At 36.2% G+C, this 21335-nt stretch overlaps 1 protein-coding gene across 1 annotated transcript in view; it reads left to right on the top strand.

Annotated features, from left to right (window-relative positions):
* Positions 1-21335, top strand: part of LOC118734156 (integrator complex subunit 2) — a 228323-nt gene that overhangs the window by 115821 nt on the left and 91167 nt on the right. The window contains exon 2 of the mRNA XM_036463875.1: positions 790-1034. Coding sequence (XP_036319768.1) covers positions 790-1034 — 245 coding nt within the window. The remainder of the gene's footprint in view (positions 1-789; positions 1035-21335) is intronic.

Raw genomic sequence — 21335 nt, 5'->3', positions numbered from 1 at the left:
TTTTTTTTTTTGAAAAGTCCCCGTCTCAAAAGATTTTCCCATATACTTATTTAAAATAAGTCACGTAATTATATAAGGAAACAAAAATTTCCCTCTTCACTTTCCCATTAACTATTCACAATAGAGCAGTTTTTTCACTTAACAACACTACCCTTCAGGTCGTGTATTTTTTAACCGACCTGGCTGAACTCGGATAAATAGCCGAGTTTGTGTTGTTGCTTTGCGCGTATTTCGTCATTTAAGTGAGTGTTATTTTGTAGCTCGGTTGCAAAAGAATGCACCTAAAGTTCTTTTTCCTTCTGTCAGTAAACTGTTTTTGTTACAAATAGTATAAATGAGCAATGGGAAATAAGGCAAAATTTGTTTTGTTTCCAGCATTTGTTGGAAATAAAGCACAACTCAGATTTTGGTATTATTTCCCATTTAAAAGTGAAATAAAGCAAATTTTTGCGTTATTGCCGTTTGTGTTGTGTTATTTGTGTGTCAAATGCAAAAGGCCGTAACAAACAAAAATACAAAAATCACTTTTTGATTGATTATTGTGCATTTCATGGACTTGCAAGTACCCACGTAATTTTATGAAAAAAAAGTTACGCCTTTTTGCATTTTCAGATGACGATATGTTAGATACCGAAAGAAAGCATAAACTTTTTACAGTTGGCTACCTAACCAATAGACTCAGCAGCTAGAGCCTAATAATTCTATTTTTTTTAGATAGCTCTAAATTTCTGATTTAATTTAAAGTTTAATAGATTGAAAAAAATAAAGTAATTAAATTTATCTTACTAGATTGCCTTCCTGACGGGCATGCTGCTGGGAAATGATCAAAATGTGCGCACATGGTTTGCTATTTACATTCGCTCAAGTCAAAAAAGGAAGAGCGACGCCTTAAGCTTGGTACGATACGAACTTCTGCAACAATTGCAAGAAAACGTACAACAATCCTTAAATCCTGAAAGCGGTGAAGATTATACAGTTCAAGGTGTGGTTTTAATGCGTTTGTATTGCGCCCTTCGAGGAATAGCTGGACTTAAGTAAGTATGATATTGTGTTAAATACCACAAAAATTTAAAGATTCAGTAACGAACTGAGAGCGGGGGGTGGGTGAAATAACACAAACGGCAATAACGCAAATTTGTGTTATTTCCCAATTGAATGTGAAATAACACAAATTTGCTTTATTTCATTTCTTGTTGAGCAATAAGACCAACTTTTAAACTTAACAATTGAGTAATAAAGCAAAATAGTGCACATATGTAGGTAGTCAGTCACCCAGTTACATTTGATCAAAAGTAGTACATGAACAAGTTAAATGGACGGATTTGTAAGTATACAATATTGAAAGAGCCCAGCATCGCGGCGGTCCGCGTTCGCGCGCCGCGCCGCGTTCGACGTCGCGCTCGCGCTCGCGTCCCGCACCTCCTTCCCTTCTTTCGCAATTATGCACAGGTGGCATTATAACCGTTTTGAAAAAAGAAAAATAATAAAATAACATTAGTTCACTTCTAAAACTGCTTTTTAATGTCCAAGTAATGGGAATTATTGTGTATGGTGGTATTGCATGCATCCCACCCATAGTGGAATTTACCAGGTGCCACTGCCTTATTTGAAGATTTACGCTAAATTTTCGTCGAAAATTGGTACGAATTTTGCGAACACTATTATGAATGAAATTTCAAAAGTCCCCATCGATCCCACGTCTGCAAAAAAATGTATTTAAGGTCAAAGGTCGATTTTTTGAGTTTTCCAGCAAAACGGTAAGGTTTATCATAAAAATAAGTGAACGGAAGTGTAGATCATACAGTTATCTCTAAAAACTGTTATAACATTTTTCTTCCTAAGGATAACCATATCTGAGATATAGCGATTCAAAATTGTAGTAAAAGGTTTGTACTCCATGATACATATGCTGTCGAAGACATGGATGATGATGAATAATTAATTAGTTAACCTTTACTTTATATATATAAAGGGTGAACACACCAAAACTGCGACACTTTGGGAAGCTTATAACTTACCCAAAAAGATTTCAATATTTTGAAATTCAAATACCATAAGTTGACCATGACCTTAGTTGAACCGAGTTAGAACCGAGACAAACCATTTTGCACGAGTTTATAAATGATCCGGCCTTAAGTACACGTAAAATTGCTAAAAAATTAAGATTGCACTATTCGACAGTTTGCAGGGTTTTAATCGGTACAAATAAGGCCTGGCAGTTACGAGAAAACCAGGGAGCGGGTGTTAGCATGGTCAAAGTGATAAAAACAGGGCTCGGAAGATCCTCAGTAAAATCCGTACGGAGATCGCAGTTTTTCGTACAAAAGGTAAAGCGGAAAGCTTCATTGAGATGTTCTACAGCTCAAACAGCGCCAGACTGAGGCGCAAAGTAGAATGTTACAACGAAATCCCGCGGTCGGAAGTTGTATGAATTCCAAATTAAAAAATACAACTGCATTGTTATGGACTACGAAACCTACTGCTTTAAAAATTCAAAATGTATTGCAGTCGTCAAGATGCCCCTGAAAGCTGTAAGTTGAAAATGAAGTCCAAATTTCCAAAAAACAACATGGTTTGGCAAGCTATTTGTTCCTGTGGCCGTAAGAGTAGCCCTTTTTTCCCATCCGGGACAATGAATGATCAAGTTTATCGGGATGAGAGCCTCGAAAAGCGACTTCTATTCAGGTTGAAAAAAAAAAAAAATTAAACATGATGAAGTTAATAAAAAAATGCGATTTTTTGATGCAAATTTTTTTTTTTATTTTAATCGTATCTCACACTCTCGTGGAGGTAATTACGCACATTTTGATACCTTAACTGATTATCTCCGACAAATAGTTTATTAACTGCAAACAATTAAAAAAGATACTTCTCCGTGAGTTCAAAATTTCGGGAATAAAGAAAAACGAAAAGTTATTCGATTGCGAGCGGCGCGCGGTACGTTAAAAAAAAAATAAAATAAATCATTCCACAACAGCGGACAGTGAAAGGTGAGAAAAAAAAAACGAAAACTGAAAACATTTAATAAACATTAATTGCTAACTCAAAAATTGAACATTGAAAAACACATAAACAGTGAATCAAGTAGTGGCGAACAAAAACAAAGTGCAACGAAGAACATAAATTCGCAAATAGAAGTAAAAAATTGTGTTAGTGGTGCAAATAAAAGCACCAACCACCTTCCACCGCATCAGCTACCATCTTCCAGCGCAACAGCCAGCCACCGAAGCACCTGTTGAGACAGCTGTAGCGGAGCACCACCAGCAACCGAAACAACAACAACAACAGACAGATGGAAACTTGGGCGCTGTAGCGACAGAAGGTACCGCATAGCAGCAGGCTAGTCACCGGTACAGTAGCCCACCACACGAAAAAAAGAGTTTGTACATCGGAATGCCAAAGTGAGTTACTCAAACATTCATACTTACATATACGCATATTTTTGCAAAGTTTAGCGGATTTCCGTAAAAAATACGGTGAACTGAATTTCCCCTTTTTAATTTACCGTAGACAAATACCGTACACTCTATAAACATATTTAGTGTGTGGCAACCTACTAGTTTAATGCTAATGCAACCCTGTAGACTACTAATATAGGGGCCAGATGGCAACACTGGTCGAAGGCCATTGAAATAAAGAGGATTGATGATTGAACACTTATCGAAAGCGGTCGTTTATTTGCTAAAGCTCAGGTGTGGACCGAACAGTATTAATTTAATAATTTAAAATACCTAAAATACATCGTGTCCGGAGTGAATTTATAAAACTTGAGAACTTAAGAAGTAAAGCAACTTAAGTGGACGGAAGCTAAGGAAAAGGCAACTTAAGAGTACCGAAGGCGATCTGAAGAAGTGACTAGTAAAATATGGCGTCGAAAGAGGACGTAATAGCAGCCCTGAGAGACATGGGGGTTGAATTCCCTGAGACAGCTACAATTTCGCAGCTACGTTCACCATTGGAAGGTGTAGTGGGTACTGCTCCGGTAGCTCAAAATCCAGGGGGTACTCAGGTAACAAACGTCGCCATTTCTGAAAAGAACGGTGACGCGGTGGGCATACAAAATGGCGGTCGTGAGCAACATGAGGAACGGCGGCAACCGACAAAAGCGACGCCGGTGATTTAGCGCGAATTGAAGCAGACTTGGAACGACGCTTGCGTATTTGCAAGCTACGACGAGAATTGGAAGAAATGGAGATCAGAGATTCGACCGAGCGAAAATTAGCTTTTACCCTGAATGACATCGAACGCTCGATTGAGAAATTCAGTGGAGACAACCATCATGGCATTCGTAAATGGGTGGCCGACTTCGAGCTGACAACGCAAACCTATAGTTGCAACGAGAAAACAAAATTGCTACTCGCTCGTAGAGTGCTGGCCGGGAGTGCTCAATTGCTCCTAAGAACCATAACGTTTTCGTCATGGACCGAGTTGAAGACTATGCTACTGAAGGAGTTTGGCAGAACATTAAATGCCAGAGACATTTTTAGGAAATTGGAGTCTCGAGCTTGGGACAGAAAATCGGAGACTCTCCATTTCTATGTGTTAACAATGCAAGAAATCGCTATGGGTGCATTGGTTAGTGAAGCAGAGCTCGTCGAATACATAGTGGATGGGCTGCGAGACAAGTCGGCAAATAGCTTCATTTTTTCCAACGTATCCACCATCGAGCAATTGAAGCAACTTTTGCCTAAATACGAAAAACTAGTCCAGGCAGCTACGGTAAAAACAACGAGTGCAGCGGTTCCCCAGCGTGCAGACGTAAGGTGTTATAATTGTACGAAATATGGCCATTATGCATCCGAGTGCCCGAACGAAAAACGTCCAAAAGGAGCATGTTTTAAATGCCGTAAGACGGATCACCAATATGTAAACTGCCCACTGAAAGTAGTCGCCGCTCTTGAAAGGGAAGCTGATTTTGAACGCGTAGAAAGTAGAGAATGGGTGAGTGTCGCTTTTAATAGAAATTATGAATGTGCATGAATGGCTGTATCTGCGAATCCCCAACTTAAATTACACACCGAAGTAAATTCGCAATTTAGAGGACTGGGCAACCAACGTTTAAAATATTTTGGGAAAGTTAATGTAGCAATTAAATATGCTAATACCATCAAACCCTTACCGCTTTTTGTATTATCAGACGAAATATTACCATTTCCATTATTGCTAGGAAATGATTTTTTGAAACTATTCAATATAAGTTTATACAAACGTGTAGAACACGGAAATAAATATAATTCCAAAATCCTTAATGATAGGTGTATAGAAAGTGAAAATGAATTAAATAAAAACAAACTTGAAGTACAAGATACGAAAATTGTGAAAATTGTTGAAGGAAAAGAAAACTTGGGAAACGAATCGTTTAATATCTGTGAAATAGGGATAACGCAAGATGAGGGAAATTTTGATATGAACCCTAGGTTATCGGTTACTTATGTGAAACGTTTCGAAAAAATGCTGAAAACAACATACATTGAAAAAGTAACTGAAGAATTGCCCGATTGTGAGTACGAAGCGCGAATCATTTTAATATCAGACATTCCAACCTTCTCCAGACCAAGAAGACTTTCGTTTGCAGAGAAAAACGAGGTAGATAGAATCATCGAAGAATTGCTAGCGAAAAAAATTATAAGGCCAAGTGAATCAGCGTACGCATCTCCAATTGTTTTAACGAAGAAAAAGTCTATAGAAACGAGGATGTGTATTGATTATAGGAACGTAAACAAACTTATCGCCAGGGATAATTATCCACTACCATTAATTGAAGATTGCTTAGAGTACCTAGGAGGGAAACAAATGTTTAGTGTACTAGATTTAAAATCAGGATTCTACCAGATTAAGATGGAAATTAAATCAATTACGTATACACCCTGAAAGAAAAGTTAGCATCAAGCCCTGTATTGTCAATCTATAGTCCTCATAAGGAAACAGAACTTCACTGTGATGCTAGTTCACATGGGTTTGGCTCAATACTTCTGCAGAGACAAGAGGGGTCAGGTTTCCACCCAGTGGCATATTTTTCCAAACGAGCAACGGAAGCGGAAAGTCGTTACCATAGTTTCGAGTTGGAAACCTTGGCAATCATTTATTCCCTCCGTCGATTTCGTGTATTTCTAGGGGGTATCAAATTTAAAATTATTACAGATTGCCAGGGTACGAAAATAAACTGTACAAAACAATTCCCATTTGCTCATCGATCATCATATCATTTGTGGTTTTGTACAGTTTTGTAAATAGTCAGAAACAAATTGTAAGATTCACTGTCATTTTCCCCAACGAGAAACGTTTGCTTTTCGTTTGTGACAATTGTACCATAGGGTACGTTTAATATGTATGCAAACGTTTCAATTACGTGAAAAATAATTTTTTCTGTAAATTTTCATATCCAATTCAATTAAAAAACATTTTTATTTTTTTTATTCATTGTAGCCATTCGTTTTGCATTTGTTTATTGCATATATGTACATACATAAAAATATTTTCCCTGCACGATTCATTTCGTTTGTTGTTTCGTCTGTAACTACTAAACTACTGTAGTGTACTATCGCCAAAGTGAACTCAGCCGTTTTGTTTCGTATTGTACCGAACTGTTAAAGTAATAAACGAAACGAAATAGTAACGTACAATATAGTTTATTTTCGTACACTGCAGATTGCAATTCACTCGCTCAGACTCTAAGTAAAAAGTTAATAAACAGTCGCATTGCCAGATGGGCGTTAGAACTCGAAAATTACGACTACTCAATCTGTCATCGAGCAGGAGCAAACATGCCCCATGTCGATGCTCTCAGTAGAAATTACCTCGATTGTGATAACGTCATAGCAGTCATTGACTCCGAAGACATTGATTTTCAACTGCAGGCTATGCAGGCAAGGGATGGAAAAATTAAACTACTTAAGCAGGAATTAGAGGGAAAAGACCTAGACAACTTTGCTATGGTAAATGGCGTGGTATTTAAGAAAAACGGCGAAATATTACGATTCTATGTCCCCAAAGAAATGGAAAAGGAACTTATTAGACATATACATGAACAAATAGGACATCAGGGCATCGATAAATGCTATGGGAAAATGAAATACTACTACTGGTTCAAAAGTATGAAAAGCAAAATCGACAGTTTCAAACAAAGTTGCTTACGATGCATAATGTATTCAGCGCCACAAAATCAGAATCTAAAAACATTACATCCGATACCGAAAGGTAAAGTTCCTTTTGATACTTTGCATTTAGACCACCTAGGACCGTTACCCTCATTATAGTCGAAACGGAAACACATTTTAGTGGTGGTGGATGGGTTCACGAAGTATGTTAAGTTGTATGCAGTTTTGACGACAAGCACTAAAGAAGTGCTATGCGCACTCAATAAATATTTTGAGTATTACAGCCGTCCAAATAGATGTATTAAAGATCGGGGAACTTGTTTTACGTCGAAAGAATTCGCAGAATATATGAAATCAAAGAACATTACTCAGGTTAAAGTGGCCGTACATTCTCCACTAGCCAATGGGCAAGTGGAGAGGGTGAACCGAAGCTTGGTCGCTATGCTCGCCAAATTAAGTGACCCAATCTCACACGCGGATTGGGTAAAACAATTGGGAAAAATCGAGTTTGCGATTAACAACACGGTTAACAGATCGACCGGAATAACACCGAGTCAAGCCTTGTTCGGGGTAAATCAAAAAGGAGAGGTTATAGATAAACTTTCTGAACATCTTGAGGAGTATTTCAAGGCCCTAGGAGGAGGTTGGAAGAGTTAAGAGACATAGCGAGTAAAAATATTGAAAAAGGACAGCAATATAGTGTAAATAAAAAGGACGGTAGAGAAGTACAATCGTGTCAGCAGGGGGACTTTGTAGTAATTAAAAATATAGATACAACGGTAGGAACGAATAAGAAATTGATTCCAAAATACAAGGGTCCTTACGAGATTTACAAAGTGTTACCAAAAGACCGCTACGTAGTAAGAGACATAGAAAATTGCCAGATTACGCAAATTCCGTATGATGGGATAATCGAAGCAGGAAACATTAAACTGTGGAAAAGGGAGGATCAAAGCGACACCTTAGACTAAGATCAGTGTAATCGAAATAATATAAGCAATAGCAGAAGCATGTGTAAATAATGTACATTTTATTTTAAGGTTTTGTAACTAGCGCCATAGTATACATAGCTAGGTTTTGCAGGATAGCGACGATCGAGGTCGATCGATATAGTCAGGTTGGCCGAGCTGTGGCAACCTACTAGTTTAATGCTAATGCAACCCTGTAGACTACTAATATAGGGCCAGGTGGCAACACTGGTCGAAGGCCATTGAAATAAAGAGGATTGATGATTGAACACTTATCGAAAGCGGTCGTTTATTCTAAAAGTATATTATATATGTGTAGATATATATTCAAATATATATATCCCGTTTTCTCCAACTCGAAGAAAAATCCGCTAAACTTAAAACACAGTAATATACAACATATATATTCCATCACATATGGGTGTTTCCATCGCAAGGTCCACCACGACAAAAAAATAAAAGTCATATCTAACGTATTTACGGGCCGATTTGTCTGCTTTTTAAAATATATACTGGCTATGTAAGTAGAATCATGTTTGCGTCAAATGGTCTTCCTAGGTGGCGCCAAGGTTGAGATATTTCGAAAAACCGTATTTATGGTCCGATTTGGTTCGAATTTGGCGTATGTAGTTGAAACATAATAAATCATAGATTTCCAACAAATTCACCCTGAATTGGCGCTGAAGTCAAAATATAAAGTATATTCTACATAAAATACATGTTTTATTTGCGTTAAAAATTCATTTAAAAGCAATATTAATAAAACTATAACGATGGAATATTATGTCACGTGACGCTACGTCACGTGACGTTTCACACTTGGGGTTGTAAAAGAAAATTGAAACAAGTTGCATTAATTCAAAAAACTCTAAAAACTACTAGAATTGCTCCAAATCATATTAAAATAAGTTTTATGAAAATAGCCATCCACAATTCGCAGAGTTTTGCGATTTTGTAAGAGAAGAAAAAATCTACTTCCATTTTTTGTCACGTAACGACACTCTCTTTAAATGCTTATATTTCAGGACCAAGCAGTTCGATTGTTTTAATTTTTCGGTTAAATATAGAGCTAATTATGTGGTATACAATGGCCCAAAAAAGTTAAAGAAAACAAATGGTATTCCTTGTTTGTATCACATTGAAACGTACGACTGTCACGTATGCGACGTATGGAAATACCCATATGCAAATAATTTACCCCCAACTCACAGTATATGCATGATTATTAAATTCAGTGAACGAAACTATTGTTCAAGTGAATGTCCCAAATTTCCGCCTGGGTACATGTACCAAAGAAAAAATTGCCGTTTCGCAACGCCAACTCAGTTTGAATAATATTTCGTCAGTCAGGGCATTTGCCTACATACATACACTAGCAGACCCGGCGAACTTCGTCCCGCCCAAAATAAATTTTTTGTATTGAAACATCTTGGTCCAACATTCTCACCAAGAGTTCACGTTCATGATTTTTAGTGACGCATTTGTCTTCTAATATTTTAACGTTTGGTGGTGGTCAGAAGGCATATTTGCGGTCTTAAATAACCTAGCAAAACTGTACATGCATTCAAAGATACGTAATAGCTTCAGTGCCTTTGAAAGGTGCCACGTCCCCTTTTCAAATAGCCCCAATTTTCTCTAAGAGCATGGGATTGATTTCATATATCTTTATACCATTTTCGAGTAATCTACCATGGGAGGTGCCACGCCCCTTTTTTCAATAGCCCCAACTTTTCTTCATAACCACGCGACTGATTTTATATATCTTGTACATACCAAGTTCCAGTACTCTTCCATGAACACATCCAGAGATATGCAGTATGAAAAATTCAATATGTATGGGAAGTGCCACGCCTCCTTTTCCGATAACCACAATTTATCTCCATGAGTATGCGATTGCTTTCATATATCTTCATACCATGTTCGAGACCTGTTCCATGAACATTTTCCGGGATATGCAGTATGAAAAATTCGGTTTGTATAGGAGGTGCCACGCCCTTTTTTCCAATAACCGCAATTTTTCTCCATGAATATGCAATTGTTTTCATATATCTCCATACCATATTCGAGTAGTCTACCATGAACACTTCCAGAGATATGCAATATGAAAAATTCGGTTTGTACGGGAGGTGCCACGCCCCCTGCACCTAGCGGTATGAAATATACCGCTTAAATACGATTCTCATACCTACCATATATAACACAAAAAATTTCATAAAGGTCGGTCGAGCCGTTTAGGAGGAGTTCGATTTTTATGTATTAGATAAGCACGATGCGAGAAGCATAGCCAAAATTTCGATGAAAAAAAATTTTTTTCTCGTATGTTGGTATTGTTGTAGGCTGGTCGATCTACTTCTCTATGTGCAAGAAAAACACTTTTTTCTCCACTTCTATTTTTTCTCGGGTTCACAACTATCCTATCTTTTAAGTTGGAACTAACAATACACACCCACAAAATTTCATTGAAATCGGTTAAGCGGTTTCGGAGATTAGCGTAAACGAACACAATGACATGGGATTTTTATATATTAAGATACCCCACTATAAGCACCTATCACAGGTACGTCTGCGTATCAAATTTCAATTTCATGTGACATGGTTTTGAAATTATAGCTGATAAAATTTTCCACGCCTATGGGATGTGCCATGCCCCCTTTTACAAACCCATTTATATATAAGCACCTAGCATTGATATGTCTGCATACCAAATTTCAAGTTCGTGAGACTTATAGTTACGAAGTTATAGCTGATAAAAAAAAAATCACGCCTATTGGATGTGCCACGCCCTCTTTTCCAAACTCATTTGTATATACCCTAATATAAGAACCTACCATTAAAATGGCTGAATATGAAATTTTAAGTTCATGCGACTTATAGTTCCGGAGTTATAGCTGATAAAACATTCCAGGTCCATGGGACGTGCCGCGCCCCCTTTCACAAACTCACTTATATATATACTATAAGCATCTAATATAGATACGCCTGCGTACCAAATTTCAATTTCACGATTGATTCCGAAGTTATAGCTGATACAATTTTCCACGGTTATGGGATGTGCCACGCCTCCTTTTGCAAACTCATTTGTATATGCCTTACTTGAAGCGCCTACCGTAGATATGCTTTCATACCAAATTTCAAGTTCTTCGGACTTATGGTTCCCAAGTTATAGTTGATAAGGCGTGGAGCCTGCCTATGGGATGTGCCCCGCCCCTTTTTACAAACTCATGTATATATAGCCTACTGTAAGGACGTACCGCAGATATGCCTGCATACCTAATTTCAATTTCATGTGACTGATGGTGTGAAATTATAGCTGATACAAATTTCCACGCCTATGAGATGTGCCACGCCCCCTTTTACAAACCCATTTATATATACCTTACTGTAAGCACCTACCATAGTTATGCCTACATACCAAATTTCAAGTTCATGTGGCTTATAGTTCCGGAGTTATAGGTGATAAAATATACCTATGGGATGTGCCACGCCCACTTTTACAAACTAATTTACATATATATACCCTACTATAAGCACCTACCATATGTATGACTGAATAACAAATTTCAAGTTCATATGACTTGTAGTTTCGGATTTATAACTGATAAAATATTCCACGCCTATTGGATGTGCCACGCCCTTTTTTACAAACTCATTTATTTATACCATACTATAAGCACCTACCATATGTATATATGACTGTATACCAAATTTCAAGTTCATGTGACTTATGGTTCCGAAGTTATGGTTAATAAAAATTTTCACGCCTATTGGATGTGCCACGCGCACTTATACAAACTCATTTATATATACTCTACTATTAGCACCTACCATATATATTATATGACTGCATACCAAATTTCAAGTTCACGTGACTTATGGTTCCGAAGTTTACGCCTATGGGAGGTGCCACGCCTCCTTGTCGAATCCCATTTGTTTCTCCCTATTATAGGCTCAAGTGTCATGTCAATACCCTGTCAAAATTTCGTTCGACTCTGTCCGTCCGTTTCGGCTGCAACTTGGCACATACATACATACATACATACTTCCACAAATATATAGTAGATATGTACTAATACTGCGCTGTATACATACATACATACTAAAGGCCAGTGCAAGTATATTTGCCGCATTAAGTTCAGTAAGTACTCCTTGCATTGTACTCTACTCACAACACATTGTTATGCAGCGTTTTTGCTGCATTTAAAATGCAACATTTAGCACTTTCGAACATATGTTTTCGAAGAGCGTTCATGCTATCGCATTTAGCAAATGTACATTTACGCGAGTTCGAAATCGAATGCTTTTGACAAACAGCCGTGTTACAGTCGCTTATTCAGATCCGTATCTATTACGATCAATTCTCAGGCCTTGTCTCCACAGGAAAACACTGATGTCGTGATAACCATGTCACAAAATATATTTCCAATGGAGACCGCCTATTTCTCATGGGCTGCAATATATGTCAGCGCTTATTGCTTGACATCTATTGCAGGCAATTTGATAGTTTGACAGCCATATTTTCATTTGAAAGAAAGCGTGCTGGTGGTAACACCAATGAAATTTTGATATTAAATAAAAATAAAAATATGTTCCCTATTTGATTATTTATGATTACGTTTTAGGAAATTATTCAGCAAGTTTTTTAAAGATTTAAATGTTTTAAGTACCGAAATTGAGAGAATGTTGTTTGGTGGCGTCATGCGGCAAATGCTTATTTCAAGACATCAAAGTGCCCACACACAAAAACTTGCAATCATATTGCTCGTCAAAATGACAGTTGGTAGGCCATCGGTGTTTGCCTGTGGAGTTCTGCGGTCACGCAGAAGATAATGTGCAAAAACCCTACTGAAAAGAAAAAATAAATTTTAAACCAAAACTTCAATACAAAAATTTGAATTGTTTTAACCATGACCGACCATTTCTTTATGTATATATTCATTTGTCGGTGCAGTCAATTAAAATTTCCTCACTTAATTAGGAAACAAAACAAACAGAATTGATCACAAATTGATCCAGATTTCTATCAGCATCACATCGATATTGAATTTTCTTAATCCAAATAATGTAAAATAACAAATGAAATCTCGATCGGCGATCACTGAAACGCAGCTAGCCACTGTATACTCGACAATGCAATGTTGCCACTTTTTCTCATTAGACCATGTTCGAATCGTGGAAATTTTGGAAGATCACAGGGTTGATTTTAGCATTTAGATTCTTAATGCAAAAATGGAGTTGCATTTAGTTGCATTTAGGTGACGAATTTTGTATGGATAAATGTACATTTAGAGTAGCATTTAGAGCTAAATGCGCTAAATGTGCTTTTACGCGTAAGCAAAAACAGCCCATTACTCTTTTTCCCGCATAAATACACTACTTGGCGTTGAGAGACAAAACATATCACCTACTTACTATTACTCCACCAAAGTAAGCACACTACTTGCTCTCATCGCGTACGAGAGATATTTGCTGCCGCCAAAAGGGAGTAGAAAATCTACTCTCTGTATAAATGTAGTACTGTAAGTACTTGGGTATTTTTCATTTCTGGTTGTTAGCCTACTAGTTGATATCGTTTGCGGCGTTGGTCAGCGAAATTGAAAGGGTAAAGGTAGAATATGGAAATTGAGCATGATTCAATAATACAAGGTTATGTAAATTGTGACATCTCATATTTGACACTCCTTTATCCAGATTTGTATTTTGGAAGTAGGTAGAAAGGGGAAAAATATGATCGCCTTTTGCGAAAACGGTAGTAGAAAGGTACTACAAAAGGTACAAAAAGTATACAATTAGAAGCAAAACGGGTATTGTTAATTCTATGCGAATTTGCAATATATTTCGTGTTTTAATGGAAATACTAAACAATACATAAAAATATGCATTTTTGATTTCAGTTATTGGTCATTTCCTTGAAATCTAGAATACCGACCGTTCAGCTATGCAAAAACGAAAAATGCAGATCAATAGAACATTCTATGCTCATTTCAACCATGTGAAAATTATTTGGCGCAATTGAAAAATGAAGACGTTCTAGAAGATTAAATTTCAGGTTTTAGATTTTTTAAATATTAATATCTTGTGAACTATATAACCGATTAAAAAACTAATGACGTCACCATGAAGATAATTAATTTGTCTTTCAGCTGATGTAAATAATTTATAGCTTTTTGTATTTTTAAACCAAAACCACTAAAAAACGAACAAATGTTATTTTTTCATGAAATAACCTTTTTTGAAAAAACTGCATAATTAATGGTAAACAAATTTATATTATTTAGAACGTACAAGTTTTTACCTTTAATTCGATATTACGTATTTCGTCATAATCTACTTTTGGGTTTCAACTATTTAGTGATAATAAAAAATACAAATAAATAAAGCAAATAAACTCTTATATCTTCTTTATTTTCTACCTGCGCCAAATAAATTTGGTATCGTTGAAATCAGCGTAAAAAGTTCTATCAATCGGAATTTTGGTTATTTATTTTATAGCTAAACGGTCGCTATTCTACACTTGTTCTAGAAAATTACGCAAACGAAGGTGATGCTCACGAATATTTAGTATGAAGAATTTTTGGTTTTACTACTTATATCACTAGAAACTGTAGAGTAAGCAACATTCTGCACAAGTAAAGGAGCCGATTTTATGTGTGAAAGCGAGAAGACTGTTTTATTACAAAACCTTTGTATTATTGAATCATGGAAATTGAGAATGTAAGGAAATGTTTACGGCCTTAGTTATAAAAAGTAACGTAGATTTAAATAGTTGTGTAATGTGACATTTTCATAAAACTTTTGTATTTAAACAGCTTTTTCATTCTATGTGCATATGTACTTTAATTTTTATGAATGTTTTATTTCTGGTTTCTAATTTGGTATTCAACTATTTGCAGTCATTAACCAACAAATAAGTTGTCAAAAACAACAACTTAAGCAATGCTGTTATACGAAATAAAATTATTAGAGGCAAATTTAAAATTTCAAAAGTTGTTGGGAAAAGTAAAGTCTGAAAAAGTAAAAGTAAAGTAAAGTAAATATGTGTCTTTATTTAATATGTTTCCAATTGGAATTTCTTATTAAGTATTAACTGGTATGTTTCATTAAATTCTATATTATAGACATCACTACAATAGTTAAGAAGTTATGCCTATTTAATTACAGAAATTAAAGAATTTAGCTCAGAGCAAGTTTTTGCTTGCAATCTTACCCTTATGTACGAAAAACTACGTTCATCTGAATTATATACCAGGGCTGGATATTTACAGTGGCCCAAATAAAAACTGGGACGCGACATTTGGGCAAGTTTTGGCTATTTTTCTTTAGTTTTTTTAATTTGTATTATTTTTGTATGAAAGCAAAGCTTTTTGATTTACGATACCTTGCGCATGCGTTTAGAACAAGGGTGACCATTTCATAGGTACGCGTGCCAAATTTTTCTCTTCTGCTTTCACACGTGCACGAGAAGAACTGCGCTGCTTTCACACATACATGAGCATACTCTATGAATCAGTGATGCCGACAATTATGGTTTTGCTGTGATCGTGCTCAATTGATGGGAAACTTTCAAGCAATCAAGTCGCTGCAAGACACGGTTAAAATGTTTAATATGGATTCTCGGATGTAGATTTTTTACTCACTAGTAATAGGGAGGGAGGGCACAATGTTTGGTGTGTCATGAAGGAATCGCACTTTTTTGTTAAGCGCCATTATAGCGCAATTTCCCCTTATTCCCAAATATTGAATTAATAAATTATTACGTACATATGCACATAAATAAAAAGATGAATTTAAAATAATGCTAAAAATTCCTTTTCTTTTAATTCAAAATAAGAAGAGTAATACAAATTTATACACCTATTTGCTTTAATTTTAATTTTAATTATAATGAAAAATCTAAGCAAGCAATGCAAGTGAATTAAATTATATTAAAAGGTTAATTCTTTAATATTATATCTCCCTTTCACACTATTTACAAAATAAAAAAAAACTTTTTTTTATAATTTGCAACTCGAAATCGTTGACAACACTGTTTGCATCAGACGCGTGAGCGACTTATTCTCTTCATTCTCTCATCGTTTAGCAAAATTGAAATATATGATTGTGTGAGTTTTGGCCACCTCTGGTTTAGAATGATACGTAAGTTGGCAAATCGTCAAATTTCTAGTCTTCTTAGAAGCAGAGAATACTGGCTTTAACAAAGTGTCGAATCCCACACTTTTGTCTAATGACAACAATACTTTTTACAACAGTTTCTTTGCTCTCCTGAATAGTGCCGATTTTCACATTCGATAGTTTGACATGGTAGCGACGAGATGTAGGAGCATTTATAGAAGCTAATTTATTTTCCATTTATTGTGCGTAATTTTATATGAATTTTTAGTTTTTCTTGAGAGCCTTTACAAATAAAAAAATTTCGGAATATGTACATACATATGTACATACCAGGGTTGTTGCGAATATTCGCATTCGCATTCGCAACCGCGGAGCTTCCGCATTAATTTTAACATTCACATTCGCTTTCGCATTCGCATAAATCTATGCTGAGCTTTTGCGAATGCGAATATTGTGCAAGTGCACTTATAAAACGTATATCTGGCAAACAAAATGACAAATTTTGGTCATTATTTTTTTGCCTGTGGAGATGCGACGTTGGGTCGGGTTGTGTAACAAAGCTTGTCAAAAGTCAGATTTATCAACTTTGATAAAAGTGTCCTTAAGCATATTATTTCTCAAGCTATATAACCGAGTCATACAAGTTCCCACTTCTACTTGATCTTTGACATACGTCAAAGAGAACATGGTCCTTTTAATAATATTTTTATTATATTTTCCGTTCTTTAAAAACAGTAATTTTGTTCTCTTGTCGGAAAATATTTGTTTAATAGGAATATATGTATGTACATTGGATCCTTTGCTTAAAACTTCTGTGGCAAAATTATCTTTTGCCATTTAAAGTCAAAGAGTAAGATCCTTCAAAAGGGATTTCCAGCAGAATTGGTCAACGTGTAGCTATAAAGAGAATCGATGCTCAAATAATTAAAAAACTGTAGGTCTAACCTTTAATTGGGTAAGAATTACGTAACTATCGAATGTTATTGTCAAAGATCTGTTGTAAAACTGGATGCATTGCTAATTTTTTTTTACTTCTTCTTAGATAAGTGTCTTTTTTTGTCATAAAACGGCTTAATATGATTAAGTTCCGTGTTTTCATTTATTACTTAATAGAAAAGCCCACTAAATAATTTTGAACGGTTTTGCTACGTAAATACTCCTCCGTGCGTCGTCCTCAGGTCGAAACCAACAATTATTTTGGTTTTGTGATAATTATCAAAATTAGCACTCAGCGAAATAAAGATAAAATGGAATGTGGAACATCTGACAGCCAAGTTAACAAATCAAATAAGAATGAATTCTAGAGTTCACTCTTTGATGCGAAAATCGGCAGTTTTTTTACAACAAACAAATGGCACCGCTTTGGCGTCGTTTCGCACAAACGCACAGCAAAGCAACAATGCCTTTCGCATTTTCGTATCTCTACTAATCCAGCTACGCTGACCACAGTATTTTTGCGAGAAACACTTTCCCCAAAAATACTGTTCTCAGCGTAGCTGGAGTTGGGACTTAAGAGGGCTATTTTTTGGTGAGAAAATTACATTGCCGTCGGCGTCGACAACGATAATACGGCCGATTATTAAAAATTACTAACTTTTCCATTTTTTTATTTACCTCAATCGCCTAATTTGCATGCCTAAATTATTTTTTAAAAATACTTGACATTCGCATCCGCATCCGCGGATGTTAACTTTTAGACATCCGCATTCGCATTCGCATCCGCGGATGTCTAAAATTCCACATTCGCAACATCCCTAGTACATACAATGACGAGCAAAACTGTAACATGGTGTAAAACTTTTTATTTCAGCCACCGCTATCTTTCCAAGTTCTAACGACTTTCATACTTTTGTTGTATATTCTTATTGGTACACCCCTACTCCCTCTCTCATAACGATTTAAATTCAATCCAACAACAATAAAAAAACTTGGAGACAAAAATGTAAATTAAGTCAAATGTTACAGTTTTGCACTCACTCAGTTTTGCATTTTACAGTTATCTTTTACTTAGTTGGAAGTCAGATGACTTTTTTCTGTATTGTAATTTATTGAAGAAGTGATCACCAGTAAATAACATGGTTAATCAGGAAACATAAATGTAAATAATAGATTTACTGCGGAAAGGCGGAACCGCAGGGAAAGTGGCAAAAAATTGTGGAGTTTGCCACATGAAAATGTTAAGACTGAGAAAAAATATAGCCTAAAGTATTACTAACGACAAAGGAAGTCTTTTAAAAAATATTACAGTCCAATATCTTGTGAACTTAGTAGCGAGTAGCGCTGCAGCCACTATTACAGAAGCGCTTAAGGTATTAAAATTGAATGCAAATCAGTAGACAGTGAGGCGAAGAATTGCCAAATTAAGCGCAAAGGCACATAAAAGAAGAAAAAAAAAACAATTTGGATCAAAATACATGCGCGAGAGTGGTAGAATTTTGCTGCGTCGCACGAAAACCGGGCCGTTGCCTATTGGGATATGTTAGGCCTTACGGAATGCAATAAAAAACACATTTTTAAGATTTAATTGAAGGTTAGTTGGTCTGACAAGACTAAATTAATCGCTTTCAATCAGATGGCCGGGCATGGTATTGGATCAAAGGCCCAAATTAAGCCTAAGCGCATCATGTAATCACAGTGGTTGGTCAATAATGGTTTGGGGTTGTATTTCAAAAATGTTGTTGGTCTGTTTGTACGCATTATGCGTAAGGAACAGTATCTGTTCATATTTCAACAAAATTTGCAAGATGTAGTCGAAATAAAATTATAGTTTAAAAAACTAAAACCTCCCTATTATAATTGGCATTCGTACTGTCGTCAGGTATGTAACTTGAGAATAGAAATCGCTGCATCTTTTAGGCGCATTAATATTACATAGCTACATCCCGGGCTAATAAAAGGAAGGTAAAAATTAGAGTTTATGCTCAAAAATTACCCAAAACACAATGCGCATGTTCGCAAAGACTGGATATAAAAGCAAAAATTTGCTAATTTGAAATGACCTCCACAATCCGAGGACATGAATCTCATCGAGAATTTGCGAAACCAACTAAAAGCACAGCTTACTAAGTATCCAAGTCCGTCCAATGGAGTACATGAGCTGTGAAAGCAAACCAAGGATATATGGGAGGCTATACATCCAAAATTTTTACAGAGATACACATTAGGTATGCCAAATTGCAACCAGGAACTAAAAAAAGCAAAAGTATACTGAACATTGCGTTAACAATTCTTTTTTTTCGTGAAAATTGTCAAAAAGTTGTTAAAAATATATGAGTGCAAAACTGTATCATTTGCCTTAATTTACATTTTTGTCTGCTGGTTTTGTTAATGTTGTTGAATTGACTTCAAATCGTTATGACAGAGGAAGCAAAGATGTACCAATAAGAATATACAACAACAGTATGAATGTCGTTAGAACTTGGAATGATAGCGGCGGCTGAAATAAAAAGTGTTACACCATGTTACAGTTATGCTCGTCACTGTACATACGCAGCCATATAACATGATTTCAAGAGAAACGAATTTTCATTGATAACTTTTTTTTTGATAACACTGTGAGACAGCTCAAATCGGTATTGAGTAAAACCAAATGCAAGTGATAGTTTTTGAATTTTATTGTGTTTTTTAAATAAATACTAAAATTAGAGGTGTATGTTTATATAAAAAAATCAGTCGCGATGCGTTACATACATACATAAGTATGTACATATGTATCTGGACTCACAAATCGGATTTTACGAATATAGTTGTCTGCATAACCCAATGGCGAAAGAAAAACTTGATCCGATTTTTTTTTAAATCGAAACTACATTTTTACATACATGCATACATAAACACATTTAATATGAAATATAAATTTTCACATCAATTTGCGCAATCTTCAAACCCATGGTTTCAATTGTACGCATTTTGTCAGGGTTTTCCCCACAACGTGGTTTTGCTGCAATGAAGCGACAGAGCAAGTGACGAGAAAAAATATATGCTTACACTTATATATATCCATGGACATATCTATCTATGCACATACGTATCTATGCACATATGTACATACAGAAAGGGTGAACACACCAAAACTGCGACACTTAGAAATTACTACCAGAAACAAATTAGAAGGCTTTGAAATAATTTTTTTTTTGTATTATATAACTTGGAAGTTTAGATGTTATTAAAATGTTAAAATATTAGTTATTATTTACTCCATATGCAAGTGATCGGTATTTTCATCGCACACGCGCCATCATGTTCTGCACGACTGCATCATCGACATTACGCTATGCGCACAACTACTTTGTTTTGCACTCTTCAATAATTTTCACTCTTTCACCTGTTTTCTTCAAGATTCCTTTGACAATTGACCAATATTCCCCAATAGGACGTGGCTCTGGGCTATTGGGTGGATTGCAGTCGTGAGGTACAAAATTGATGTTATTTGCATTATACCACGGCAATGTGTCCTTGGCATAGTGGCAGGTTGCCATGTCCACCTAGAACGATGGCCTACTCCTTATCTGTTGATAAATGACAGAAGACTCCTTTTGAGGCACTCATCCCGATAAACTTGATCATTCATTGTCCCGGATGGGGAAAAATGGCTGCTCTTACGGCCGCAGGAACAAATAGCTTGCCAAACCATGTGGTTTTTGGAAATTTGGACTTCATTTTCAGCTTACAACTTTCAGGGGCATCTTGACGACTTGCAGCAGTATAAAAATCATGACCTGTGTGAAGTGGATTACCTCCACTTCGTTGCATTTAGGAGGCGTACCTTACTCGCGCTGGAGCCCTGGTGCTCCGCCGGCGCGGCTGCCGGCCAACGCCTGCTTTGGTGTGGGAGCCCTAGCGCTCCGCTGTATGCTGCTGCTTGCCACTGTCGTGCTGAGTTGCAATGGCCCCGCTTGTGGGGTGCTTAGCACGCACAAATATGTACTGGAGCCGGTGCTGTACTCCCCAATTGCCGGGCAGCCGAACCCGCTTTATAAAAATGAAGCACAACTTGTCGCTTGAATGGTACGCGTAATAATGCCGCTAATTTATTTTTTCACTTTCGTCTTAAACCTAGCTGCTGTTGTACATAGAACAGTGTTGCATTTTTAATATCGTAAATTATTGTATTAGATTAGCTTTAAGGTGTGTTCATACAAGGTGATTTATAGGGTTGCAA

The sequence above is a fragment of the Rhagoletis pomonella genome, unplaced genomic scaffold (assembly GCF_013731165.1).
Source record: "Rhagoletis pomonella isolate Grant_MI unplaced genomic scaffold, Rhpom_1.0 Rhpom_scaffold_00002, whole genome shotgun sequence".
Classification (NCBI taxonomy): domain Eukaryota; kingdom Metazoa; phylum Arthropoda; class Insecta; order Diptera; family Tephritidae; genus Rhagoletis; species Rhagoletis pomonella.
This window is presented reverse-complemented; position numbering and strand designations above follow the sequence as displayed.